The sequence below is a fragment of the Rhinopithecus roxellana genome, chromosome 1, assembly GCF_007565055.1.
Source record: "Rhinopithecus roxellana isolate Shanxi Qingling chromosome 1, ASM756505v1, whole genome shotgun sequence".
Classification (NCBI taxonomy): domain Eukaryota; kingdom Metazoa; phylum Chordata; class Mammalia; order Primates; family Cercopithecidae; genus Rhinopithecus; species Rhinopithecus roxellana.
In genome coordinates, this window is record NC_044549.1 from 192,147,144 (window position 1) to 192,171,305 (window position 24,162).

The 24,162-nt window shown below is 45.4% G+C and overlaps 1 protein-coding gene across 3 annotated transcripts in view; it reads right to left on the reverse strand.

The window, feature by feature from the left end:
- Nucleotides 1-1,427: 1,427 nt before the first annotated feature.
- Nucleotides 1,428-24,162, reverse strand: part of SCN10A (sodium voltage-gated channel alpha subunit 10) — a 98,441-nt gene continuing 75,706 nt past the window's right edge. For all 3 annotated transcript variants that reach the window (XM_010371499.1, XM_010371498.1, XM_010371497.1), the window contains 8 exons: nucleotides 23,150-23,323; nucleotides 18,147-18,269; nucleotides 16,262-16,546; nucleotides 14,937-14,990; nucleotides 13,591-13,728; nucleotides 11,375-11,479; nucleotides 5,946-6,216; nucleotides 1,428-2,641 (listed from right to left, as the gene is read on the reverse strand). In XM_010371499.1, the coding sequence (XP_010369801.1) occupies nucleotides 1,428-2,641; nucleotides 5,946-6,216; nucleotides 11,375-11,479; nucleotides 13,591-13,728; nucleotides 14,937-14,990; nucleotides 16,262-16,546; nucleotides 18,147-18,269; nucleotides 23,150-23,323 (2,364 nt within the window). The remainder of the gene's footprint in view (nucleotides 2,642-5,945; nucleotides 6,217-11,374; nucleotides 11,480-13,590; nucleotides 13,729-14,936; nucleotides 14,991-16,261; nucleotides 16,547-18,146; nucleotides 18,270-23,149; nucleotides 23,324-24,162) is intronic.

A 24,162-nucleotide genomic window follows, 5' to 3' on the forward strand; every position in this document is an offset into this window, starting at 1 on the left:
AATGATCAAATATATATCCAATGAATTGGCCTGAACTTTGTGATTGTGGCTGGGAATGGCCCAAGAGTTAATGAAGATTATGATTGTCATTACAATCCCTATGTCTTCTGTTGTCATAGGGAGTCTGCTTTCCTTCATCTCAAAATCTGCAACACGCCTTTGGCCTAAATAAACTCCTCTGACAATTCTCACTCCATTCAGTTCATACAATTAATCTTTTGGGGGCTTAACTCCTATTTTATCTCTTGTTCTTGGAGCAGTGCCCATCATATACTAGGTAGTTAATAATATTTGCAGGTTGAATGAAAGAAACTACTGGCCATACCTTTTATATACTGGATCATCATTCTCATGATTATACTTTTTCTTCTGATTATACTAACTATGGAGTCCTGGCCACCGGGTAATGTAAAAACTCTCCTCCTTAACGTCTGATTATGAGATGTGAACAGACTCTGGAATGTATTCAGAAGCTGCCTCTTTAGCTACACAACAGAAAGGTCCAGCCATTTCAGCCTCAGAAAAGAGTGTTTTTCCCATATACATGGGGCAGGCACCATTGAGTTCTACAACATGAGACGTGAAGGCTATAGAAAGCATTCATTTTCTTCCCTTCCCACCAATTTTACAAGCGAGGAAACTGAAGTTAAGAGGGGAAGGTCTTTAGCCCTGGTCAGCCAGGCAATCAGTGGAAAAGTTAGGATTCCAAATGGCATTTCCAGATCCCAGGACAGTGCTCTTTCCTGCTCCAACCAGCCTCAATCTCAAGCTGAAAAATATCAAGATCCCAGAAAGTGAGGGGTAAGTGACTCATGATACATGTCAGTATCACAGAAATAAGAGAAAAATAAAATGATGCTTTAAGATATAACACTGGTGTGGACATACCTTTAAAAATAATAATTTTAATGGATATCTCAAAGGTTTTTCAAGACATGGGCCACAGGTGTTACCCCGGGTCAGAGCAGTTGTCCGACAGCTCTCACATGCAGTCGTGCAAAATCCTAAATAACATTGCCAATCTCTATGTGGTGCTTCACAGAGGACTACCTTGCACCTTCAGTAATGTTCTTGTTCTATATCTTTGGAAGTTCTGGTCCTGAGAAGTTTGTCTCAGTAAGTATAATCTGATTACAATCAAAATAAAAGGACCAGGGATATTTTCCGGAGAGTAAGAGAACCCATGATCTGATATTGAAATTCAGAAGGGAAATCACAGTGAAAGTACTCTTGGCTTCTGACTCCTTTTTGTGTATGAGGGCTTTTTCAAAGGTGGTTACCAGCTGCATTCCCTGCCCAGTTCTGACATTGTGACCAGTGGCATGCATTGCCGAGGCTGTAGCTGGGTGTGATCTGTAGCGGGAAAAAGTTAACACAGAGCAGAAGGACACATCATAACTGAACATACTCAGGCTGGAGTGTCCTCACTAGGGCCCAGGGGCAGTCACCTCTGTACTGGTGGCTTCATCTTCATTTTGTATTGAGCTAGATGTCCTCATGTTGACTCTATCACTAAGGCCTCTAGTGACACTCTCATAGGATGGTGGGAAAGATGTGGCAGATGCAGTTTCAGATTTGTCTGGGAGTACACAGTTTTCATTTGCTGTGAATGCAACAAAGCCTTCATCTGGGAGTGATGCAGCCTCCTCCTCAGCTCTGGGCACATGTGGGGTGTTGGAGAGTGCCATGGAGCGGTGCAGCACATAGCTCCGATAGGCCTTTTGAATGACAGTGGCTGAAATGTCTTCTTGCTTCCATCGGAGAGTGGTTGCTATTGGTTCATAGGATGATTTTGAAAGATTAGTTGCCATAAACTTCTCCTCCATATTTGCCTTCAGAGAATCCAAGTCCCCGGACTCTCCTAGGACATTCTTGGTGAAAGCAAAAAGGATGTCCAAGCAGTGGATCTTATCTCCAGGGACCAAAGGCAGGTCCATCTGGATCAGTATATTTCGATTGGGTTTTGGGATTCTCAGGGGACCAGAGAGAGTGTCTGCAAAGTCTGAGAGAGCAGAAAAGGCAATAAACTGAGTGGCCTCTGGGTCAAACTTCTCCCAGGTCTCATAGAACATGTCAAAGTCGTCCTCACTCAGGGGCTCGGTGCTCTCCTCTGTGGCCACGTTGAAGTTCTCCAGAATCACTGCAATGTACATGTTGACCACGATGAGGAAGGAGATAATGATGTAAGTGGTGAAGAAGATGATGCCCACGGCTGGGCTCCCACAGTCCCCTCTGGTGCCATTGCTGTTGGGCAGATTGGGGTCACAGTAGGGTGGCCCCGTGTTGAGGATGGGGCTGAGGAGGCCATCCCAGCCGGCTGACGTGGTGATCTGGAAGAGGCACAGCATGCTGTTGGCGAAGGTCTGGAAGTTGAACATGTCGTCGATGCCAGCTTCCCACCTCACATGGGGAAAGCTGGACATGCCGAAGATGGAGTAGATGAACATGACAAGGAAGAGCAGTAGCCCGATGTTGAAGAGGGCGGGCAGGGACATCATGAGGGCAAAGAGTAGTGTGCGGATCCCCTTGGCCGCTCGGATCAGTCTGAGGATGCGGCCTATTCGGGCCAGGCGGATGACTCGGAAGAGTGTCGGGGAGAAGTAATTTTGAAGCGACTTAAGAATTGCAGAAAAAACCAGGCCTTTAAAAGAAGGGGGAAATTATCTAATTAGTATCTCCAGCTGTGAGACCTGACAAAGTTGGCTGTGATGGCACTCTGCTTTGCTTGGCATGGACCGCCACTTGGGCATCCATATTTGAGGACTCTGGGCCCTCGGAGCCTGGCACGGTAGGTAGCACAAAGTAGGGGCTCAGTAAACGCCCATTGCATAAGTCCTCTCTTCCTCATCAGTCTTACCCTTCCTACCATGTTATCTTGCCTCCACCCAGAACATCCTCTTGGTCAACCTCCACAGTCAAAAACTTATCTTCTGCAGCCAAGTTCAGCCGGAAGTGATTGCAGTTTATTCCACAGGCCCACAGTCTTTGGCCTGTTTTCGTCTATGACACAGACTCTGCTCCTTCCTGATACTGCAGCCTTTGGGTCATGCCTTTTCCTTCTCTCTGGTCCTGTGCTCTGTGAAGGCCAGGACCCCCCGTGATTCCTCTCCCTACCTCCTACTGTGAAGATTGATTCTGTTTCTGGCACCCGGTCCCATGGCTAACTGTATGGAGTCTGGTGTTAATTACAAGGGGGCCTGAGGAGTTGGGCAACTGGCTGACAGCTAAAGTAGAATGGCTTTGAATGGCCAGCTGTCTGCACAATGGCTTAATTTGTTTTTGTTTTTGTTTTTTTTTTTTTTTTGGTTCCAGCTGTGTTTGAACTTTATGTTAGGGCCTGGAGATAGGTTTTCTTTGGGGGTCAGTTACTGCCCCCAACTCCAACTATGAACAAAGTTGGAAATATAAAGAATGTATATGTGCCTCTATGTGCTATCTAATTTGAAGATGTTTGAAGCTTGGTCTTGGGGACCTGGGGACCCCTATTTGTACCAAAGGCCTCCACCAAAGTTGAGGCAAGGCCTTTAGGTAAGAGAGGTTCAACATCTCACAGGAAAAATGGTGAGGGATGTAGCAGCAAGCTCTCGCTCCTTGCCGGGTTCCTTGGGCCCTCTCCCCTAACCTGCCCTTTGTCGTTGTGCACATGGGTCACAATATTGTGTTGGAAAGAGGAAGGAAGTATAATGGGACTTGGGAAATAATTATAATTTTGGATTATAAAATCTTTGTGGAAGAACTTTTGTGAAATTCCATTTTAATTAGGACATGTTCCCATAGTGTAGGGTACATTATTTGTCTATATACTCTGGTAAAATTTTCTGCCAGACAACTGGTCTACAGCATATTTTAATTTGCTCCAGGATCTTATTTTAAGGGAGAATGAGTGTTACTTGTATTTTAAGGGAGAATGAGTGTACTTGTAACAGTTAGATACCCAATTGCCTCTTGCTGGTGAGAAGGAAGAAAGGGAGGTAAGGAGAGAAGGCAGAAAGATTGATATGTGGGTTTTTCTGCTTATTTTCCAGCTCTATAAGGGATTCCTGCCCCAGCGGATGGTGCTACCCTGTAAGTTACAGGAACTGGTAGTTCAGATATCCCCATCACAGAACTAAGTACTTGGCTATGTTTTATTTCTATATTACTGATACATAAACAAGCTCCCTTCTTTAATATAAAATCAAAATAGGCTTTGGAATCTTTCACTTTGGAAGACAAACAAAACAAAACAAAAAGAAAACAACTAACCAACCAACCAACAAAAACTCCTATTATGCTAAGTGAGATAAGCCAGACACAGAAGGACAAAAACGACATGATTGCATTTATATAAGGAATATAAAATAGTCAAACTCATGGGAGCAGAGAATAGAATGGTGGTTTCCAGGAGCTGGGAGGAGGGGAAATTGGGGAGGTACTTGTCAAAGTGTACAAACTTTCAGTTATGTGACATGAATAAATCCTAGAGCTCTACTTATAGCATAGTGCCTGTAGTTAGCAATACTGTGTTGTCTACTTAAAAATTTGCTGAGAGAATAAATCTTAAGTGTTCCTAGCACCCAATAAATAAATAAATAGGCAGGAGGAAATATTTGGAGGTTATGGACATGTTTCTGGCATTGATGGTGGTGATGGTTTCATGGGTGTATACTTATCTCCAAACTCATAAAGTTGTGTACATTAAACATGTACAGTTTTTTCCATGTCAATCATACCTCAATAAAGTATTAGAAAACAGAGTAGCAATATCAAAATAAAACAGGAACAAAAACAAACTGAAATCCCCAGAAATACATGCAACCAAAGGCTGTGTTTCAGCACGAAGGTGGGGAGGTTGATGAATGCTGCCAAGTTGTATTTAGATACTCTCAGCTCTTGGTAGTAAATCAGTGTGAAATTAAATCTACAGCTATGCCCCGACACGAAAAGTAAGCAGGTCAGGATATAACCAATTAATATACATTGATAATGCCAGGTGAAGTTGGTGAGCTGTGATTTGGCCTTTATAGGGTCAAACTTCACCTAAACCATAAGTCCAGGGACAGTCTCTTGGCTGTTGGTGACAGGCAGCAAGTTCATTAGGAGATCAGAGCCTGGTCTAAATTCAGCTTCACCCCTTGGAAACTCTGTGACCCTGCATAATATTCTTGATCTCTGAATCTCAATTTTAAATGTATAAAATGAGGATAATAACACCTGCTTAACAGGGCAGCTGTGAACATTCATGGAGCCCAGCTCAGTGCTCAGAACTTAGTAAGTATTCAATCATGGCAGTTCCATTCCCCATGTTAGCCTCTAACTCTAGTAATTTTTTCTGAACACCATTGGGCCCAAAATACTGGACCTGTCATTCAACAACACCCAGACTGGGCCTTAAGGGTTTTAATTTCTTGCCATTGATATCTTGACTTTTTTATCACTGATGTTCCCTAATAGAACAGTTCTGTAGAGATTTAATTCCAGACCCTAGACTTGAGAATCTCCTTTGAACAATCTCCTCCCAGTCTTTCCTCACTTTGATGGCAACCCACCTCCTTTTCCAGAACGTATTTTAAGACTCACCTCACATTACACCACCCGCCCCCTGCTTTCAAGACCGTAAAAGCAAGGTCTGTTGGAGGCTCCATCATCTTACAGTCTGAGGTTCTCAGGAGGAATGATTATTCCCTGTCAGCCCCTGAGGTTCTGGCCATGGGCTGTGCACACAGTAGGCACCTGAAAACACTTCATGTGAGCATAGAGAAAATCAATAGAACCTCTTCATTTCACTGAGACAGTAGCCCAAGGCATTTAAAACTTTCTGCTCTTGGAATGCTGCAAATACAGGGTTCTTCTAACATAAACATGTATTTCAAAAAGTTCGTTGGTTATTTCCTTGATTTTAGAAGAGTATCCCAAAGACCCCCAAGCAGAGGTGGGACTTCCCCACCACCTGACTGCCCACTTACTCGCAATGGAGAGAACCACGACAATGAAGTCAAACACATTCCAGCCATTGGTGAAGTAGTACTGCCTCAAAGCCAACATCTTCATGACACATTCACCCGTGAAGACAGCCACAAAGAACTGGTTGATTTTGCCCAGAATTTTCGTCTTTTCTTCACTCTGGTCATCAGTCTCCACCATCATGGTGATCATGTTGAGGCAGATGAGGACCATGATGGTGATGTCAAAAGCTTGTCTGGTCACAATGTCAAAGACAAAACCCTGGAACTTGTTCTGAGAAAACAGGAGATAGTGGCATCAGGGCCTTTGGGCCAACACAAACCAGGCATCTGTATTATCCATAGGTGAGTTTTGTCTCCATCACACTCCACATCTGAACAGAAGCCAAATACTATCCTTACCTCTTCCAAATTTCACTTTTAGTTGACTCTACCTCATTGCCCCAGTTCAAGTCCTTAATACCTCTCCTGGCCCTTTGATGTCACCAGGCCCTTCCTTTGTCCTGGTCTGTGCCCTTGCCTCTATTTGCAATGCCCTCCTGGTCCCCTCTCTTGGCTGCCTAAATTCCAACAGTCTTGAGTAATTCATCTGTTTTAAGCTCTACTTACTGCATGGAGCTTCCCTTAGTCACGTGACACCACACTGCCCTGTCCCTTTGGGGCTCCCACTTTTCAGTCAGCCTTGAGTTCTAGTATTTCATATCTGCATCTCTTCTTCTCTACTAGACAATGAGCTCTTTGAGGACAAGGGCTATACCTTCCTTAACTTTGTTTCCCTGTAGTGCCCTGCACATTGCAAGAGTTCAAGAGCTGCTTGAAATATTAATTTGAGCTACTTTGCTGAGAGTAAAGTCAAGTGCAAAGGGGAAACTTATTCTTGGAAATGTTCCCTCTACTCCTGGTGCTATGCAAATGCCTAAGCAAATACAGGTATAGGGCATGGGGTCAAGTGTTAGTTGTTTGCATCTTGGAAGGAATATCCAAAGTGGCCTGGATAACCAAGAGATCATTTACATCTGGTTATTTTTATGGTGTCTTTAAAAAGCTCTTAGTGTGATCCTCTCTTTTTTTAGTGCTGTGAACATCTTACTGCTCTGTGAGTCCTTGATCTCAACCCCATTCCCCACTCTTTGACCTCCCAAACCTTCCCCTGACCTCTATGGAGCTCACCTGCCTTGATCTGCACGTATCTCCCCCTATTCAAAGGCTGCCATTCTCCCCTACCCCATGTACCTCGGGGTCGGGTCTGGGGTTCTCTTTGTTCACCACTGACCCTTCTATACTATTGTCCTTCCTGTGTCTTGTAAAACCCCTTCTTGCTTTGTAGCTTTGCCACCTAGCTTTGTCACCTCCTCATTACTGTCACTTGCCAACCTCTTGGTCCCTCTGCCTCATTACTGATGGGTGAGGAGGCTCTTGGCCATATTTGCCCACTTTTGGCCACATTTGCTCACTCTTGGCTATTATCCTAGGCAACATTAATGTCCATATGCATTACTGTTTGTCTCTTGGTTTATTGCACAAATCTCTAATTACCCAGTTTCTCCTAACTTAAAGCAGAATCTTCCAGAAACTTACATCTCCCTCCAGCTACCATCTTAGATCTCTGCCCACCTTCAAAGCAAAATTTCTTGAAAGAGTTGTGACAATCACTGTCCCTCATTTACTCCTCAGCCCACGTCAACGGAGTTTTTGCCTCTATCCTGACACTGAGATGGTTCCCACTAAGATCATGAATGACTTCCCATAATATTAGATCCAAGGACACTTGTCTGACATTGCCTAGTACCCCCTCTACCTTGAAATGTTGCTCTCTTGGTTTCCACCATGGTTTACATTTCTGCTTCTTTTCTTGCCATTTGTGATGCTCTTTTATAGTCTACTTGACCCAACTTTTAGACATCAGAGCTCTTCAAGGCCCAGTCTTGAACATCCTTCGCTCTTCACCCCATTTTTTCTCCCTTGATAATTTCTCCAGCCAGGAGTTAATATATATGTGCAAATTTGGCCAATTGTTTGCCTCTGTCACTGGACTGTAATCTCCATAAGAGTAGGAACTTTGTCTGTCTTGCTCACTGCTCTAACCCTGGTGTCTGCATAGTTCTTGGTTGCAATAGATGCTCTACAAATTGGTAAATGAGTGGAAGACAGAATGGGCAGCTCTGAGTTAACCACAGCTCAAATAAAAATTTAAAGTCACCCTTTATTTGACTAAATTCAATTCTGTACCAAGGGTGCATACTGAATGTATGGGATGTGTGGCCTCTGCATGAGTGGCTGTGAGAGAGGAAAAGAAGAACCTGTCTGATTCCTGCCAGGGAGCGCAAGGGAGCTGCACAGCAGGCAGAGGGGGAAGTACTGTGATGAGGCTGATCCTTGCCTTCTGCTTCATGGTGGGGATGGGTTCCTTTCCTGTTGGGTTAGAGCAAAGAACCAGATCCAAGTGGCCTTGGCTCAGGGCAGAACTGCTGGCTCACATCTTTCCTGGGGTGGGAGGGGGATTGCTGAGCCACTAATCCCTTCCATTTCATCACTGAAAATGGTGAAAGAATACAGGCCCATTCATGGTCACATGATTTCTAATTAAACACAGCAGGCAACAGCATCGCTAAGTGGCTGGGTGTGAAGTTTGCCCTGGATATTGTGACTTGCTAGCTGCTCTTGGTTTAGCCCATAGTCAGGGATCATACCTTTGCAACCCTTGGTGCTCTCAGAGATGATGAAGTGGGTGATTGATGATGTGATAATCTCTAGAACCTGTTATATTTCTATAAAGCGGAGTATGTGAGACTTGCTTTTATTGATTTCTGTAGCAGGGAATGTTAAAGAATAAAATTTTCCAGTCTTGTTGAATCCTTAGCTTTTGCTATGGAAGAAACAAGATTTAGAGCCTGAGCATCATCAGAGGTGAGAGGAGGTGTGTGGGGCTCCTGTGTGGTAAGCTCTGTCATGAAATGGCACCCATGCACTGACGGGGCAGAAGTCCTGTGTCAGTGCTTTGCTGGTATGACCAGCTTGAGCTTTGGGGCTCCTAAGGGGAGAAGGTGGACATTCCAGGGCCAATAATCTGGCCAAAAGCAAGCTGGGCCTGGGAAGAAGGGTCTTAGTTGGGAGTGGGAATTTCCTTTTTCCTTGGATTTCTTTCTTGGTTCTAGACTTTGAAGAGGTAAGATGATCAGGCTTGTGCCACTGGGCATGTGGGTGTCAAAGATGTTGCCTGTCATATGGATGCTGATCAGGAGCTAGGATTGTCCAAGACATATGGGTCCTGGAGAGCAGCCATCTGCAGTTGGTGCTTGGACTCTGCTTCATGCTGGTTTCTCTGCTGGCATCCCTGTGACCTCAAAGTTTTGTTTAAATGTTCTAGCCTTGCCTCAGCAATGCTAAATTAGGGAACAAAGGAAAGAGTGTTTACCTTGCTTGGGCCAGAATATTAAGGGGAGAGCCACGTTCCTCCACTAAGGCCAGCATAAGGTTGAGAGTGAATTAGTAATCCACTCCCCTTCCATTCAAAGGATAGAGAATCTCAGGAACAGCATTGGTTGTGAGGTTTCACTTTCCCTCCACATGTGGAGAACTCCCCCATTGCCATCCTGGGAGGATCCTGGTTGCAGCTTAATTAGGAGAAATGGTGATTTTGTTGCAGGTCTTTCTGGCTGACCGTCAACTCTGTCTCCCACTCTTATTTACTGCCTGGAATTTCAACATTAGGGTCCTGCCTTTGTAGGTAGATGCCTCTCCAGGGTCCCTTTTTAAAATATGATTTATCTTGTCGTAAGAATGTTGTCTTCCTTGAGGGGAGGAAGCTTTCTTTGGCAGCCTATGGGGTTGGGTGATGAGAGGGAAGAAGCTGGGATGTCAAAGACAGATTGAGTAGTATGTGGGGGAAGGTGCCAAAAAACCTTCTTGATTTTGCCAATGGTTGCCCCTAGCATACACTTCTTTGGTATCTGGTTCAAATGTGGATTCAACCTTACTCCAGCCACCAGTAAAGGCCAGTGTGGACTCGGCTGCTTGCTTTTCAGTAAGTCTTAGGGTCCTCCTCTCATTACCCATGACTTGAATGTAGTTGGGACTCAGCCTTTCACCTAATTTTAATTTTGAGCCTGCTCCTCCCCATTGAACTTGTTGATGGAGGGATACTCAATGAGCCTAAGGACTTTTGCTCAGGCTCACTCAAATCCAGTTATCTTGATCATATGGGGGGTTTAGGAAGAAAGATCTGTCCCTACAGAGGTCTGAACCTCCTATCACTCCCCACTCCCCACTGTAACACTTCTTATCAGAATCTAGACTAGTAATAAATTCATGACCACTATTTCAAAATAAAGTGTCAAAAGTCATCATTTTTTTTCTCTTGTAAATGTTTTTGACTTTGTTCTGACAAAATTTGAAGTAAATTATGCAAATCCTATACCTTGATTTAAAAAATCTAATACCTTGGCTAACAGAATGCAAGTCTCTATAATTCATTTAGGGAAAGGCTTGTTCCTTTGTTAAAGGTCCTTTGGAATTTGCCCTTGTGTGGGGAAGGGCTAATGAAATTGTGCCACGAGCAATACCTGTGATTTTCTTCACAAATGCTGCATCTTAGCCACAGAAAGTTTATGTAAAGGGACACAGGGCCAATTCTATTCACTGGAGTGGATGATTGGGAAATTCTTTGAAGAGGATCAGCAAAAATTTCTGACACATCAATATCTTCACCCACAAACCTGTTCATCCATTCCCAAAAAAGTGCTATCTTGGGGCCTCTCAGAGGCTTGATGTTTTCTATCTTCTGGTAGAGGGCTGAGAAGAACTTAGGTGATATCATGTGTGGTGTGGGTAGTGTATTTAATGGAGATCTTGAGATCTTTATGAAAAAAGGAGTGAAACTAGAGTCTGGTCCTAATTTTTGACCAATCTTTAAATCCAAGTGGGATAACTTTTGGTTCCTATTGGGCCACTCGACCATGACCATGTCTGCATCTTGGATCCTGGTGGGGGAGTTGAGTTGTGGTCATTTCCTCTCTATACCTATAGGCATGGGGTAGAATATAGGGTGATACTGGAGATCCACTGTGAACCTAGACCATGATATGTAACCACACAAGTTTAATCCCTGGGTTCTAACTACCCTTACTGTCACTTAGCTTAATCTGCCTCCAATCCTATGCTTGAACTCTAAAACTGTTGGAGAAACTCAGTGCTCCCCCAAACAGATTCATTTCAAATAGCTGTAAAAGGTACGTTTACTTCAGAAGACCAGAGTTGCTTCTTTTGGACTTCTCATTCCTTGGGCCTAGGAACTCTCATCACCCTCATCCCAATGTCAACCCAGATCTTCTCCTCCATAAACAGCACTCCCTCAAGCCCCTGCCTGACACAGGCATAGACTGTCATGTTGGATTCACAGACAGGCTGTGCTAGAGGAAAACTCTGGGGCTTACCAGGGGCCGTGGGATGGGCTTCTGGGGCTTCTTGGAGCCCAGCTTCTTCATGGCATTGTAGTACTTCTTCTGCTCCTCTGTCATGAAGATGTCCTGGCCCCCTAAGTGCAGAGAGGGCCACACTGTTACTAAAGCAAGAGGAACCCCTGACGGATACCAAAATCAGAACAGGCAGGCGAGAAAGGATCATATCAACCTTCTCCCCTCCTCTGCAGATAGACACACCAAGCCCAGCATCAAGGAGTGTCTTGCCACAACCAGTGTCAGAACGGGGACTCAGTTCCATTGCCGACTCCTGCCTGGGTCTCTAAAGCAAAGCCAGTTTCTGTTTTCCAGGGATCCAGAGATACTGCCTGGATAGAGGGTGGGGAGGGTTGGGAAACAGGACTCAATGAGACGGTACATGTTGGTTCAAATCTGAGTCTTGGATCTAGCCTGTTCATTCCAGTAAAATTCTTTGGGCTTCCAGGTCACAGTCTCTCCCAGGGGGCAAGAGATTTCCTGAGGACCTTGAAGCAAAGGCTCTGGGACAAAAGCCCTCAAATCTTTTCTGAAGAGGAGGAGATGAGGACGATTACTGCCTTATCCTTGGGTCCTTGGTCTCAGAGGGACCTCTGGTTCTCTTGAGGCCCTGCTAGTCACACTGCCCTCTGCTGTTATAGTGCCAGAAACTGCAACACCAAAGATGTCTTCCACGCTTAGAATTGGGTATTAGTTTTTCTTTAGGGGCCCTTTGGATTTCCTTCATTCAAGTTCTCACCTTTAACTTCCTGACATAATTTGAAAGCCACCCATTTTAATAACATGTTTATGGAAGTCAGTCCCTGCAAATGCTGGGAAAGTGGGCTGAGATCTGTGGAATTTGAGAGGCGATCTGAGAAGATCTGTGGACACAAAGGGCTTCCTGGGAGGACCATCTTTATGGAACGAGAGAAGGAAAGGGCAAGAGCAGTAGGTAGGTGAGCTCCGGGTGAGGTCATGCTGAGAACTCTGACCAAGGATTCAGTAGATGCAGTTTCTCAGTGACCCCAGCCTGATCACTGGCTCATCTCCCTCCATTACCTAATGTCTCCCTCTGTAATCTGTCTCTTGGTCTCAGTTTTCTCATCTGTAAAATGGGAGAAATGACTGCTGAATAATCTCAAACCTCCCCAGGGTACTGATCACACTGATCAACACTATCTTGTCCCAGACCTATCCTACCCTCTTCTTAATGCCCAGAACCCTGAGCAAGGATTTCCTGTAAGTGGGGTGCCTGCCCCACTATGTATATATTTTAAATTGTTAATAGTAAGAGCATCTGGTGCTCTTGAGGCCCTGCCAGTCACACTGCCCTCTGCTGTTACAGTGCTGGAAACTGCACCACTAAAGATGTCTTATGCTCAGTCCTAACCTCAGTGCTCTTTGTTCAGGGTTTTGTTTACCCCTCACCACAATCCAGAGAGTAGGTATTATTAGCACCATTGAATGAATGAAAAAAACTGAGACTCAGAGAGGTTTAAAATATTGCCAGCATGAGCCATCCACAAGTAGTTGAGTCAGGAATGCAAACCCAGGTTTGTATGTCCTCTGTGACTTATCTGTGTAGCCCCTTTTCTCTCTGGATCTCAGTTATGCAAATCTAGAACAGCGCCTATCTACCTCAGGGTTATGGAGGGCATTAAATGAAAGGATAATAGGAAAGTACTTTATACCTTTATTGCCTTGATATTTTCTTATAAACATCAGAGGTTATCTGAGATTTGATTCTTATTAATCAGAGTCGGTACCCTTGGAGGCACAAGCCTTTCTCCCCATCCCAAGGAGGGTTGGGATTCTGCCAGTGCTGGGCCATGGCCTTTCCTGAGGTGCCCTGACTCAGTCCTTTGTGGGAATCAGATCCCCCAACAGGTCAGCAAGTTCTGATTCCCTTTCTTTCCCTGCTTGTATTCTCCCAGGGCTCACCTGGAAGACATCTAATACACCCGGTTCCAGTTGGAAAGACCGAGGTCCCTTTGGGATGTGAACCCTGAGTGAGGATGTCAGGGGGGCATTGCTGACAGAGAGAAATGCAGCTCTTCCAGCAACAGCAATCACAGGGCAAGGGTTAGCACTGATATTAAAGTGATGGGCTGTGAGTAGTGTGGCTTTTGTCAGGAGGCCACAGCTGACCAGGGAACAGGAAATATAAAGCTTACCACTACAGCAGAAACCAGAAACCCCTGAGCCCCACTTATCTTTTTTTTCTGTTGATTGAAGTTGTCAATTATGACCCCAACAAAGAGATTCAGTGTGAAGAAGCCTCCGAAAATGATGAAGATGACGAAGTACAAATACATGTACACGTTGTCCTCCCACTTGGGTTGCATGTTGACCTGTGACCAGACAAGGGAGAGTGGGAAGGAGGGCGGATGTCTTAGTTCAGGTTCAGTCTGAAAGCCAAGCCTGAGACAGGGACCTGGGTGCAGGTGATTTATCTGGGAGGTGATCCAAGGAAGCAGGAATGAGGGAGTGGGGGAGAATAAGTGGGAACAGGAGAAGAGCCTGTGAAGAGGATGTTGTTAAGCAGGGCATCATTGTGGGCAACTGGAGCGCAATCCTACTGGGGTCCTCTGAGTAACTGCATGTAGAGCACATGCAGGATTGTATCACCAAGGAACAGGGAAGCTGGAGTATTTATCCTGAGACTCCCAAAACTTATTGGTAAGTGTTGCCCCTGGGGACATTAAATCCTTGGTCCTTGGGGGAGGAGTTGCTGAACAAGCTCCTAAGCTCCGAAGTCTTCAAACAGAGAATCAGAAGTGCAGCCTGCAGGTGAAATCAGAAGTGGGCTAAGGGAAAAGGTGGCAGGGAATTGACAGTGCCTGCCATAGCAGGACGGGGTCATTCCTCAACAATGTCTCCCCAGCCCGGCTTTTTTTTTTTTTTTTTTTTTTTGAGATGGAGTCTCGCTCTCTCACCCAGGCTGGAGTGCAGTGAAGCGATCTAGGTTCACTGCAACCTCTGCCTCCTGAGTTCAAGAGATTCTCCTGCCTCAGCCTCCCAAGCAGCTGGGATGCCCGGTTAATTTGTTTCATATTTTAGTAGAGATGGGGTTTCACCGTGTTGCCCAGGCTGGTCCCCTGAGCTCAGCCAATCTGCCCACCTCTGCCTCCCAAAGTGTTAGGATTACAGGCATGAGCCACTGCGCTCAACCCAGCCTGGATTTTATGATAGTTCCTGAGATTCTACCTCATTCCTCCCAATGTCCCTTGATTATTACCACTACCCTGGCTTTCTCCCACCCCTGTCCAGGGAGTGGCTCACATGAACTGTCTCTTAGAGGTTATCTGATGCTTTCCTCAAAGGTGAGCAGAGTAAGACCTCGAGAAGCCTCAGGAGTGTAGATGAAAAGGGGATAGGCTCAGTGGCTGAAACACCCAACAGAAAGCCAGCTGGACACTGCTTCAAGGAGGGACAGTGTGAGGTTGCTTTGTGTCTTCCAGTACCAGGGTCATCTTCATTTCATTTCAAAAGCAGACTGAACTGATATGGGTAGGACTCACAGAGGGGAAGGCTGTAGGGACAGTGGGCTGAGACTCACCTCCCGGGAATCGACAGCTGCATACATAATGTCCATCCAGCCTTTAAAGGTTGCCTGGAGACAAGGAGCAGAGGCCACTCAGTGTCTGCCCATCCATTTACACTGGACCTTTCCCAAGCCATGGTGGCCCAGTGAGAGAGGGCAGAGTCCTGAGTTGGAAAGGGCTTGGGCAGAAAGAATGAAAGGAGAGGTTCCTTTGGGTTACTTGACTAATCTCATATGATGATTTAAAGTAATTCCACATGTGGCTGTTTAAGAATAGAGTAGCATTAAAGACACAGAGCCTTTCAGAATGTAGTATGGACTGAGGACTGAGTGTCTAGGTGTCTGGTTCTAGTGCCAACTGCTACAATGCTGCTCTGTGCACTTGCCTAAGGTTTCCCCTCTCAGGGCTGCCATTTTCTCAACCACTTTCCCACCATAATGTAAGAATGCACATGATGTAAGAATGGTATATCTTTCAGACGGAGAAGTTGAGAATAGAAGACCTCCACATTCCTGCCTTCAGCTTTAGCATTCTTGAGGTCTAGAAACTGGGTGTGCCTTCCAGCATGTTCAGAGCGTGCAAGACATCTTAGGTCTTACACTCCTAGGCCTGTTACAGCACTTGATGAGTCTGTTTTGATTCACTTATTAGTCTGTTTCTCTCATACAGCATCAGTGTCCAAGGCCAGTTCTGACTGTATCTCCCAGGGCTGAGTAGTACAATGCCTGGCATACCAGAGATACTCAGAGATTATTTGTTGAATAAATGCAAGAACCAATGGTGGAATGTAGACACTCAAGAGTAACTGCATGACAAATGTATGAGTAACTGTATTAACACTTGAATGAACAGAGGACTGAATGAACAGATGGATGAAGGCAAGAAATGAACGATTGAATGGATGATGAAAGAAAGAGAGACACGGTGAATGTGTTTTACTGTCATTATCACCGACATTATCTATCATTACGATAGACCTAATTGGACATAATTTATTACCATTTAGGAAATGATGTGAAGACTGAACATATGGCTATGCCCTGTCTATTTTGTATAGGTACTGTGTTTTAAGTCACCACCTGATACAATCCCATGGCAGGCCCATCCCTTTAAACTATTCTACTAGCCCACACTTGTGTAATTGCACCACTGTGAGATCATATTCACTAGGAAGGCCCTCTAGCCTCATGGTGTAGTCTGTAGGAATAGAGAATGACCTCAGTTCACCCTGAGTTCTACTCCTTGCAAAGTCCCCACATAGCATCTTCTGGGAACTCAGACTCTCCATTTTATTGAGCAGCCAAAGCAAAAGATATGGTTGATCTCATGGTTGACTCACCACCTGCAGAAGTGCAAGGTAACCCATCGCAACGTTATCAAAGTTGACTTTCACATTGACCCAGAAGAAGCTGCCGGTGGAGTTTTGAATCTTGCAGTCAGACTTGTTATTCACAATCGACAAAGGTACAAGAGAAAACTCTCCATCAGTATAGTTGATGCACCTCCAAAACTTCCCTGCGAAGAGGTTCACACCCATGATGCTGAAGATGAGCCAGAAGATGAGGCAGACGAGGAGGACGTTCATGATGGATGGGATGGCGCCCACCAGGGCATCCACCACCACCTGGTGGGAGATAGAGAAGGATCTGGAACCCCCAATGCCCCACCCTCTCTGCTGGATTCTATCTCTTTGTATTCTCATTCAGTCTGCTTCATGAGCCAGTGGCCTGTGGAAGCAGCAAGAGAGGTGGGTTAATTAGTGCAATAATTCAGACTCAGAAGACTGAGAGACACTGGGCAGCTGAAGATGGATTTAGACCTTCTTCCTTTAACTTCATTCAGGGTGGGTTGCAGTGAGAAGATGGATGAGTTTACAAGCATATTCCACTCATTTAGAAGTGTGAGTATGTGTGTATTGTACTTGCACATACAGACTTCTAGAACCTCGACTTATTCTCTTTAAATACCACACATAAAACACAGACACAATTTAAATACAATTTAAAGTATGCTTTGGTTAAGAACTAGTGAAAACCTAAATCCATATTCACAAAATAGCTCATTTGTAAATAAGCAAACGAGGATCTATTAGATACAAAATAAAATAAATTTCAAACTATTTCAATCTTCAGGTCTTATTGTTTGTAAAGGCACAAGTTAATTTCAAAAGCCCACTTTTGTTTTTGAAGCTATGATGACTACTTCCAGCCAATGATAGTGGAGCAAGGCAAAACCTTACTTTCTACTGGGGAGCCTTTTGTAATTATGAGGAAGAGGTGGCTGTCAATCAGCAGTCTCTAAAACAAGGCTCGGGCTGTGAGCATTCCTTCCTGATGGAGGCAATTAGGGCAAAGTGGAGGCTGACACAGGTGGATAAAGAAAGGGGTGGATGGAAGGGGAAAATCCACAGGACCTGATGATTGCATTAAGTTGGAGAGAAGAAGCATTCCAGTGGGTGGCAGCTGAGGTACTGAGCTGACGATGTCACTACGTTTAAATGGAGTATTAGAGGAAAGACTCATTTGTCATGGAAAGAAGGAGAACTTGGGATGTTCTGGAGATGTTGGCAATAAGAGGCAGAGTTGAGTGACTGAGAGAATAGATGCTTGTGGAGCAATGATTCAGGATCATTTCACTAAGAGGAAAGGGGGTGAGGTCTGGGTCCTGGTGGCTGTGATATTTATGGGTGACTAGGGAAGAGGGGCCCACAAAAGGACTTGAAAGAGAACTAAGAGGGTTAGGACGTGCAGCATCACCAAAGTCAGAGCAGGAAGTGAAGACTCAGAGCCTACCTTTGGATGTGGGGCCCCGGAGCTCAGGGTTGGTGGGATGGAGGGCATAAAGGGGGAAGGGTTACCAAAAGCTGCAGATCAGAGAAGTTTTTTGTTTGTTTGTTTGTTTGTTTGTTTTTTGAGATGGAGTCTCACTCTGTCACCCAGGCTGGAGTGCAATGGTACAATCTCGGCTCACTGCAACCTCTGCCTCCCAGATTCAAGCGATTCTCCTGCCTCAGCCTCCTGAGTAGCTGGGACTACAGGCACACACTACCATGCCCGGCTAATTTTTGTACTTTTAGTAGAGACGGGGTTTCACCATATTGGCCAGGGTGGTTTTGAACTCCTAACCTCAGGTGATCTGTCCGCCTCAGCCTCCCAAAGTGCTGGGATTACAGGCATGAGTCACCGCACCTGGCCAGATGAGAGCAGTTTTGAGATCAGACTTACCCGCATGCCTTCAAATCGAGACAGAGCCCGCAGTGGCCGCAGAGCACGAAGGGTTCGAAGGGCTTTGATGGGAGCCACTTCAGAATATTCCAGAATCTTCGCTGTGAGACTTGTCAGTGAGATCTGAGTGCAGCAGAGGGCGGAAACATCACTCTAGGTTTGCAGAAGGGCAGTCCTGGTGGAAGAAGACAGGAACTCCCTGCCCAGCCTCCCATCCCTACACATCTAAGCCATCATCCTAGCTCCCACCTTATTCGGAACTCCGATGAGAGGTCTGGAAAGAGTTCTGTCTCTTCCCTTTTATTAAAAATTTTATTCACCCCTCTCTTAAACAATCTGGGCAGGAAAATCTCAGTCTCAAACATCACCAACCTCTGGTATGTAGGTGGCCAAGCTTCCAGTGTATTAAATCAACTCTTCCTTTTCCCTCTAGGGGCAGCAGTCAGGCCTCAACAACCTTGAAACTGATTTTCAGAGACTTGGAGACATGATGTTCCCTTCTAGGGGCTATGCTGAGAGTCTACTCTGAGGAATATAGTAGTCTCAATTATATTTGCTCAAAGAAGTGGGGTGGAAAGAATAGTGGCTTGGGTGGGGTCTAATTCCCTCTTGACCCCTGATTTTTTGTGACCTTGGTTTAGTGCCCGGTTAGTCCAGGATACTTTCACCCTTTGCAAAATGCAAAAGTCAGACTAAGAGAATTCCAAAGTTCTGATAGCTCTGTAGTTCTTCAAAAAGTTTCTGGTATGGGTCCATGAGATCTAGCTTCAATAGATATCTGAGATATAATGACTGACTTGTGAACCCCTTTTGGTCTGTCAGTTTTCTTTAAGTGGTGGTCCAAAGACTGCAAAGGACAGAAAATTACATGAAAAAAGTTCCCCTGCTAGGAACTTTGAAGGTGCCAGGGAGATGTCATAGATACGGGCTATGACCCCGTGCTGTGAGATCTTAGCCACGCCACGGATGGTGGGCTGAATTCAGACTCAGCTTATCCTGGCAGTTAGGCGGGATGCACACAGGGGCTTCAGAAAAGAAGAGCTTTATACTTGACTGGCAGGGCCCCAAGCAATGCCCATTCTTTTGATGAATGGCGTATTCCACCAGGACAAATAACTGGAATGGAAGGGACCTCCTTTCTTCATTCATGTAAGGCTCCAGACACCAGCAGGTGAAACCCAGCTGCCTGGGTGCCTGAGGGCAGGGAGGTTTGAGGCCAGTTCCATGCTGAACCCTATTCAGTCTTTTGCTCAGCCCCCTGGGAAGTCTGCCTCACATGGATAATCTGCAGCTGGCGCAGACAGGTGCTGGTGCCTCTCCAGCAAAGTCTGTCCACCCAAGCCCACCTCCATTCTCACTGCTCAACCCACTAGCCTCCCAAGTGGTCTCCAGGCCCTAGTGCTGCATCCATGCATCTATCCTCCACTGCAAATCTGATTATGATCATGTCTTTCTCTAACTCTCAAACTTCACTAGTACTTTATCACCCTCAGGATAAGCTCCATACTCTGTAGCCTGTATCATATGGTCACAACCTACTTTTCCAGTCATATTTCACCCACACATTCTACTCAAATCAAATTGTTCCCTGAGCATACTTGTGTCTGTACCTTTGTTCAGGGTCAGGTTTTAGCTACGACGGGCCTTCCCCAGTCCTCTCGCAGCTTCTTGCTCCTGCTCATTTCTATGCCCCACATCTAATGCCACCTCCCATAGGAAGCCTTCTCAACCACCCCACCCCAAGAGTGGAAGAAGGCTCATGTCTCTGTGTCTCCAAGATACTAATTGCCCCCAGCAGTGCTCAACACATTCACCCTTATAATACATTTATTTCCGTGTGTGTGTCTTGTCTGCTGAAAGACTAAAGTGTAAGATCCTGGAGATAGTGAATACTTATTCTGTGCTTCTGTTTCTTCCAGAGCACTTCATAAGGCAATCCTGTATTCAATAGTTATAAATAGATGTTTGACAAATGGAAGAAAAATAGGAGCATTGGGATGGCTAGAAGGAAGGAAAGAAGGAAGTACAGCTGGATGAAAAGTTGAAGGGTAATTGCACAGAGGGATGAATTAAAGGATACAATATAAATAGGATAGATTTAATGTATAACATGAATACTATAGTTAATAATAGCATATTGTTTTCAATATTTTTGCTTACTGAGTAATTATAGCTGCTCCTGCCACAGGGGGAGAAATGGGTAACTATGTGAGATGATGGATATGTTAATATGTTCCACTATAGTAACCATTTTACTATATATATGTCTTATAACATCATTTTGTATCCCTTAAATATTGATATGGTTTGGCTGTGTTCCCACCCAAATCTTATCTTGAATTCCCACGTGTTGTGGGAGGGGAGGGACTCAGTGGGAGGTAAGTGAATCATGGGAGCAGGTCTTTCCCATGCTGTTCTCATGATAGCAAGTAAGTTTCATGAGATGTGACGGTATTATAAGGGAGAGTTTCCCTCCCTAACCTCTCTCTTTGCCTGCTGCTATCCACGTAAGACGTGACTTGCACCTCCTTGCCTTCCACCATGATTGTGAAGCTTCCCCAGTCACGTGAAGCTGTAAGTCCAATTAAACCTCTTTCTTTTATAAATTGCCCAGTCTTAGGTATGTCTTTATCAGCAGCATGAAAATAGACTAATACAAATACATACAATAAAATGTATTTAAAAATTTTTAAAAGATAACAGATACAAAAAGATGGATAGGATAGATAGTTGAATGGAAGTTTGGAAGAAACAAAGAAGAAAGGAAAAATTATGAAAGCAGGGAATAGTGAATGGATAGATGAGATAGGTGGATAAGAGAAGGATGGATGGCTGGGTAAAATGACTGATGGATAAATGGAAAGATGGGGAGTTGGACAGAATAGATGAATGAAATAAATTAGTGAATGACTGGAAGGTTTATAGGATGGATGAATGGATGATGAACGGAAGTGAAAGGGATGAATGAATAGATAAGTGGAAGAAAGGAAGAATATATGGATAGGTTGAAACAAGAATGGAAAGATGGAAGAATGAGTGGATAGAAGGATGAGTGAGTAGAAGATGCTTGGATGGAAGATGCATGAATGAGTGAGCAGAATGTTAGATGATTGGACAGTTGTATAGAAGAATTAATCAAAAGATAGAAAGATATAAGGGTTAAGGATGATGAATAGACAGAAGGAAGTTTGGAATAAATGATTGGGCAGAAGAGAAGAGGGAAAGAAGAATGGGAATGGATGGATGGAAGGGGAGGACTGATGGAGATGTACAGCTGGAAGGAATAGAGATGGATGGATGGCTGGGTGCGGTGGCTCAAGCCTGTAATCCCAGCACTTTGGGAGGCCGAGACGGGCGGATCACGAGGTCAGGAGATCGAGACCATCCTGGCTAACACGGTGAAACCCCATCTCTACTAAAACATACAAAAAGCTAGCCGGGCGAGGTGGCGGGCACCTGTAGTCCCAGCTACTCAGGAGGCTGAGGCAGGAGAATGGCGTAAACCCGGGAGGTGGAGCTTGCAGTGAGCTGAGATCCGGCCACTGCACTCCAGCCTGGGCGACAGAGCGAGACTCCGTCTCAAAAAAAAAAGAAATGGATGGTTGTTTGGGAGGAAGGAAAAAGGAAGACTGAATGGTTGGATACGAAAGGAGAAATGTATGGAAGGAAGGATGGATGGTTGGAAGGAAGAATCAGTAGGAAGATGGATAAAATGAGTGCGTGACTGTTTAAGGTGATTAGGACTGAGACTGGTGACATCAACATAAGCAGGAGTGACTGTGCCCCAAAGGGGTGGGACACAGAAATAAATAATTTTTCTTTCATTTATGAATAATTATTTTATATGCACAAGATTATCATCCATGACTGAGATTTCAGGTCTCACAACTAATCCTTGTAGTACAGTGGCCTGAAACTGCTAGGGCATCAGGGAAGAAGAGAATTGAATGCACAGACCTGCTGTGGAGGACCTGCCAGCACAGGAGGCTGGACAGAATGTTCCGTGCTGGACCTCATCCAGCTTCAGGAGGCAAGCACCAAATACAGACACATTTCCTGACACCTCTGCTGGGCAGACCTTGCTGCTGGCAGCTGCTGTAGTGGGGCAGGCAGAGACCAACACAGCACATGCCTCACCCTGCTTGCAGAAACCCTCAGCTATGCGGCAGTGAACACATAACTTAGGTAACCATGCAGCAAAGCAAAGAAGGTAGGGGCCTAGACAGTGATACAGCAATGAAGTGGTTAAGATGAGGAAGAGATGATGTTGAGGAATCACATGTGTGATGTGTGAGAAGCACACAGTCAATTCCCTAATGCATGGGCTACTGGCCACAGGTTACTATGAGAGTGAACATATGAACTCCAGCTCATTACCTCTCCAAAAGGGCCCTCTGTTCTTTTCAGTGCCACTGGGGAGGAGGCAGCAGTATAAGCTCAGTGGTTCTTAGCCATGGCTATGCCTTGGAAATGCCTGGGAGCATGTATAAAATACAGATGCCTGGGCCCCACCCAAGACCAATAAGATCAGAATCTCTGGGGTAGTGGTGTTCGCTCACTGCATATTTCAGAGCTCCTCAGGGATTCTAAAGAGCAGCCAGGTGTGAGGACCACAGAGCAGCAAGTGGGAAGATCCTCTGTGCTCACAGTTCCTGGCTCCCCGAGGTCCAGAAGCCCCATCTGTGGATGCAGGGCCATAAGACCTCTGAGAGCTGCGTGTGTCATCTCACTTTGGATGTAAAAATGCAGAGGATTGCAGGGACCTTTCTGAATGGAGACCTAATAACTCACCTAACAGTCACTATTGGGTCACAGTCATGTATTGCCTGGACTTTACCACTCATGGGTGTCAGGGCTATTCTCAGACTCCTCACTAAATTGCTCAAAGCTTTTCTTTGGAGTAGCCCTTGAGGGCCAGGTCTCTGAGCTTCCTTTGCACTAGCTGTAGCCAGGAGTCAGAGGGCAGGACCCCAAATCCCATGTGTTCCCACTGAACCACTCACATTCACAATGAGGAAGTCCAGCCAGCACCAGGCGTTGGTGAAGTACTTTTTGAAGCCATAGGCCACCCACTTAAGCAGCATCTCGAACACAAAGATAAAGGTGAAGACCCTGTCAGTGTATTCCAGCAAAGCTTTCACCGTGGGCTTCTGGTCCAGGTGATAGTCTTCAAAGGCCTGGAAGGAAGAAAGGATGCAGAATGGCAGTCTGCCTGGACCCACAGCACTGGCACCCAGACTGATAGGGAAGGACCCAGCCAGCCCTGACCACAGTCCCTGGAAGGGGATTTGGTAGTCAGCTTGCCGGTAGCGTTTTGTTTGCTGTGGGGAGGTAAAGTGGGATAGTAGAGGAGGTACTGTGAGATACAAAGCATGACTTCTTCAGGGCCAGCGGGGACACACAGCCCTGCTGATACTTGCAGGGATGCTGAATGCAAGGGAGAAAGAAAGCCTTCTCAAATGGATTTTGGAAGTGAACCAAAGGGATGCTAACAGTGACTTTGTTTAAAAATAAAACCATCAACGGATGTTCACAGGCAGTTTACAAAATGAAAGTAAGAATCGCCAACACACCTCTGAAAAAGAATGTTCTATCTCACTGGTAATCAAGGAAATTCAAATTAAAAGAAGATGCTGTTTTTCTTTTATCAGACTGGTGGAGATGGAAAAGAATGGGGGACAGGCTAGGATGCTGTGGCTGTGGGGAGCTGCCACTCTTACAAGTGACTGGCGGGAGTGAAAACCTGACCAGTCCTGTGTGAAGCCAAATTGGCAATGTGACTCAAAGGTTTCAGGAACCCAGCAATTCCTCCTTCAAGCACTGATCCTAAGGACACTGGAGGCTGTTGGCGCCTACCCAGGTCCTCTTTAAGGGGCCAGTGCCCCTATCCTTCATCTGCTGGGAATGTCGGCTGCTAATAGTTCATGGATGCAGACACCCCCTTTTCCTGATGGCTTTGCTGAGCTGGAGGGAACTGTCCACCTTGGGAAATGCTTATCCTCCCCGCTGGGGCAGC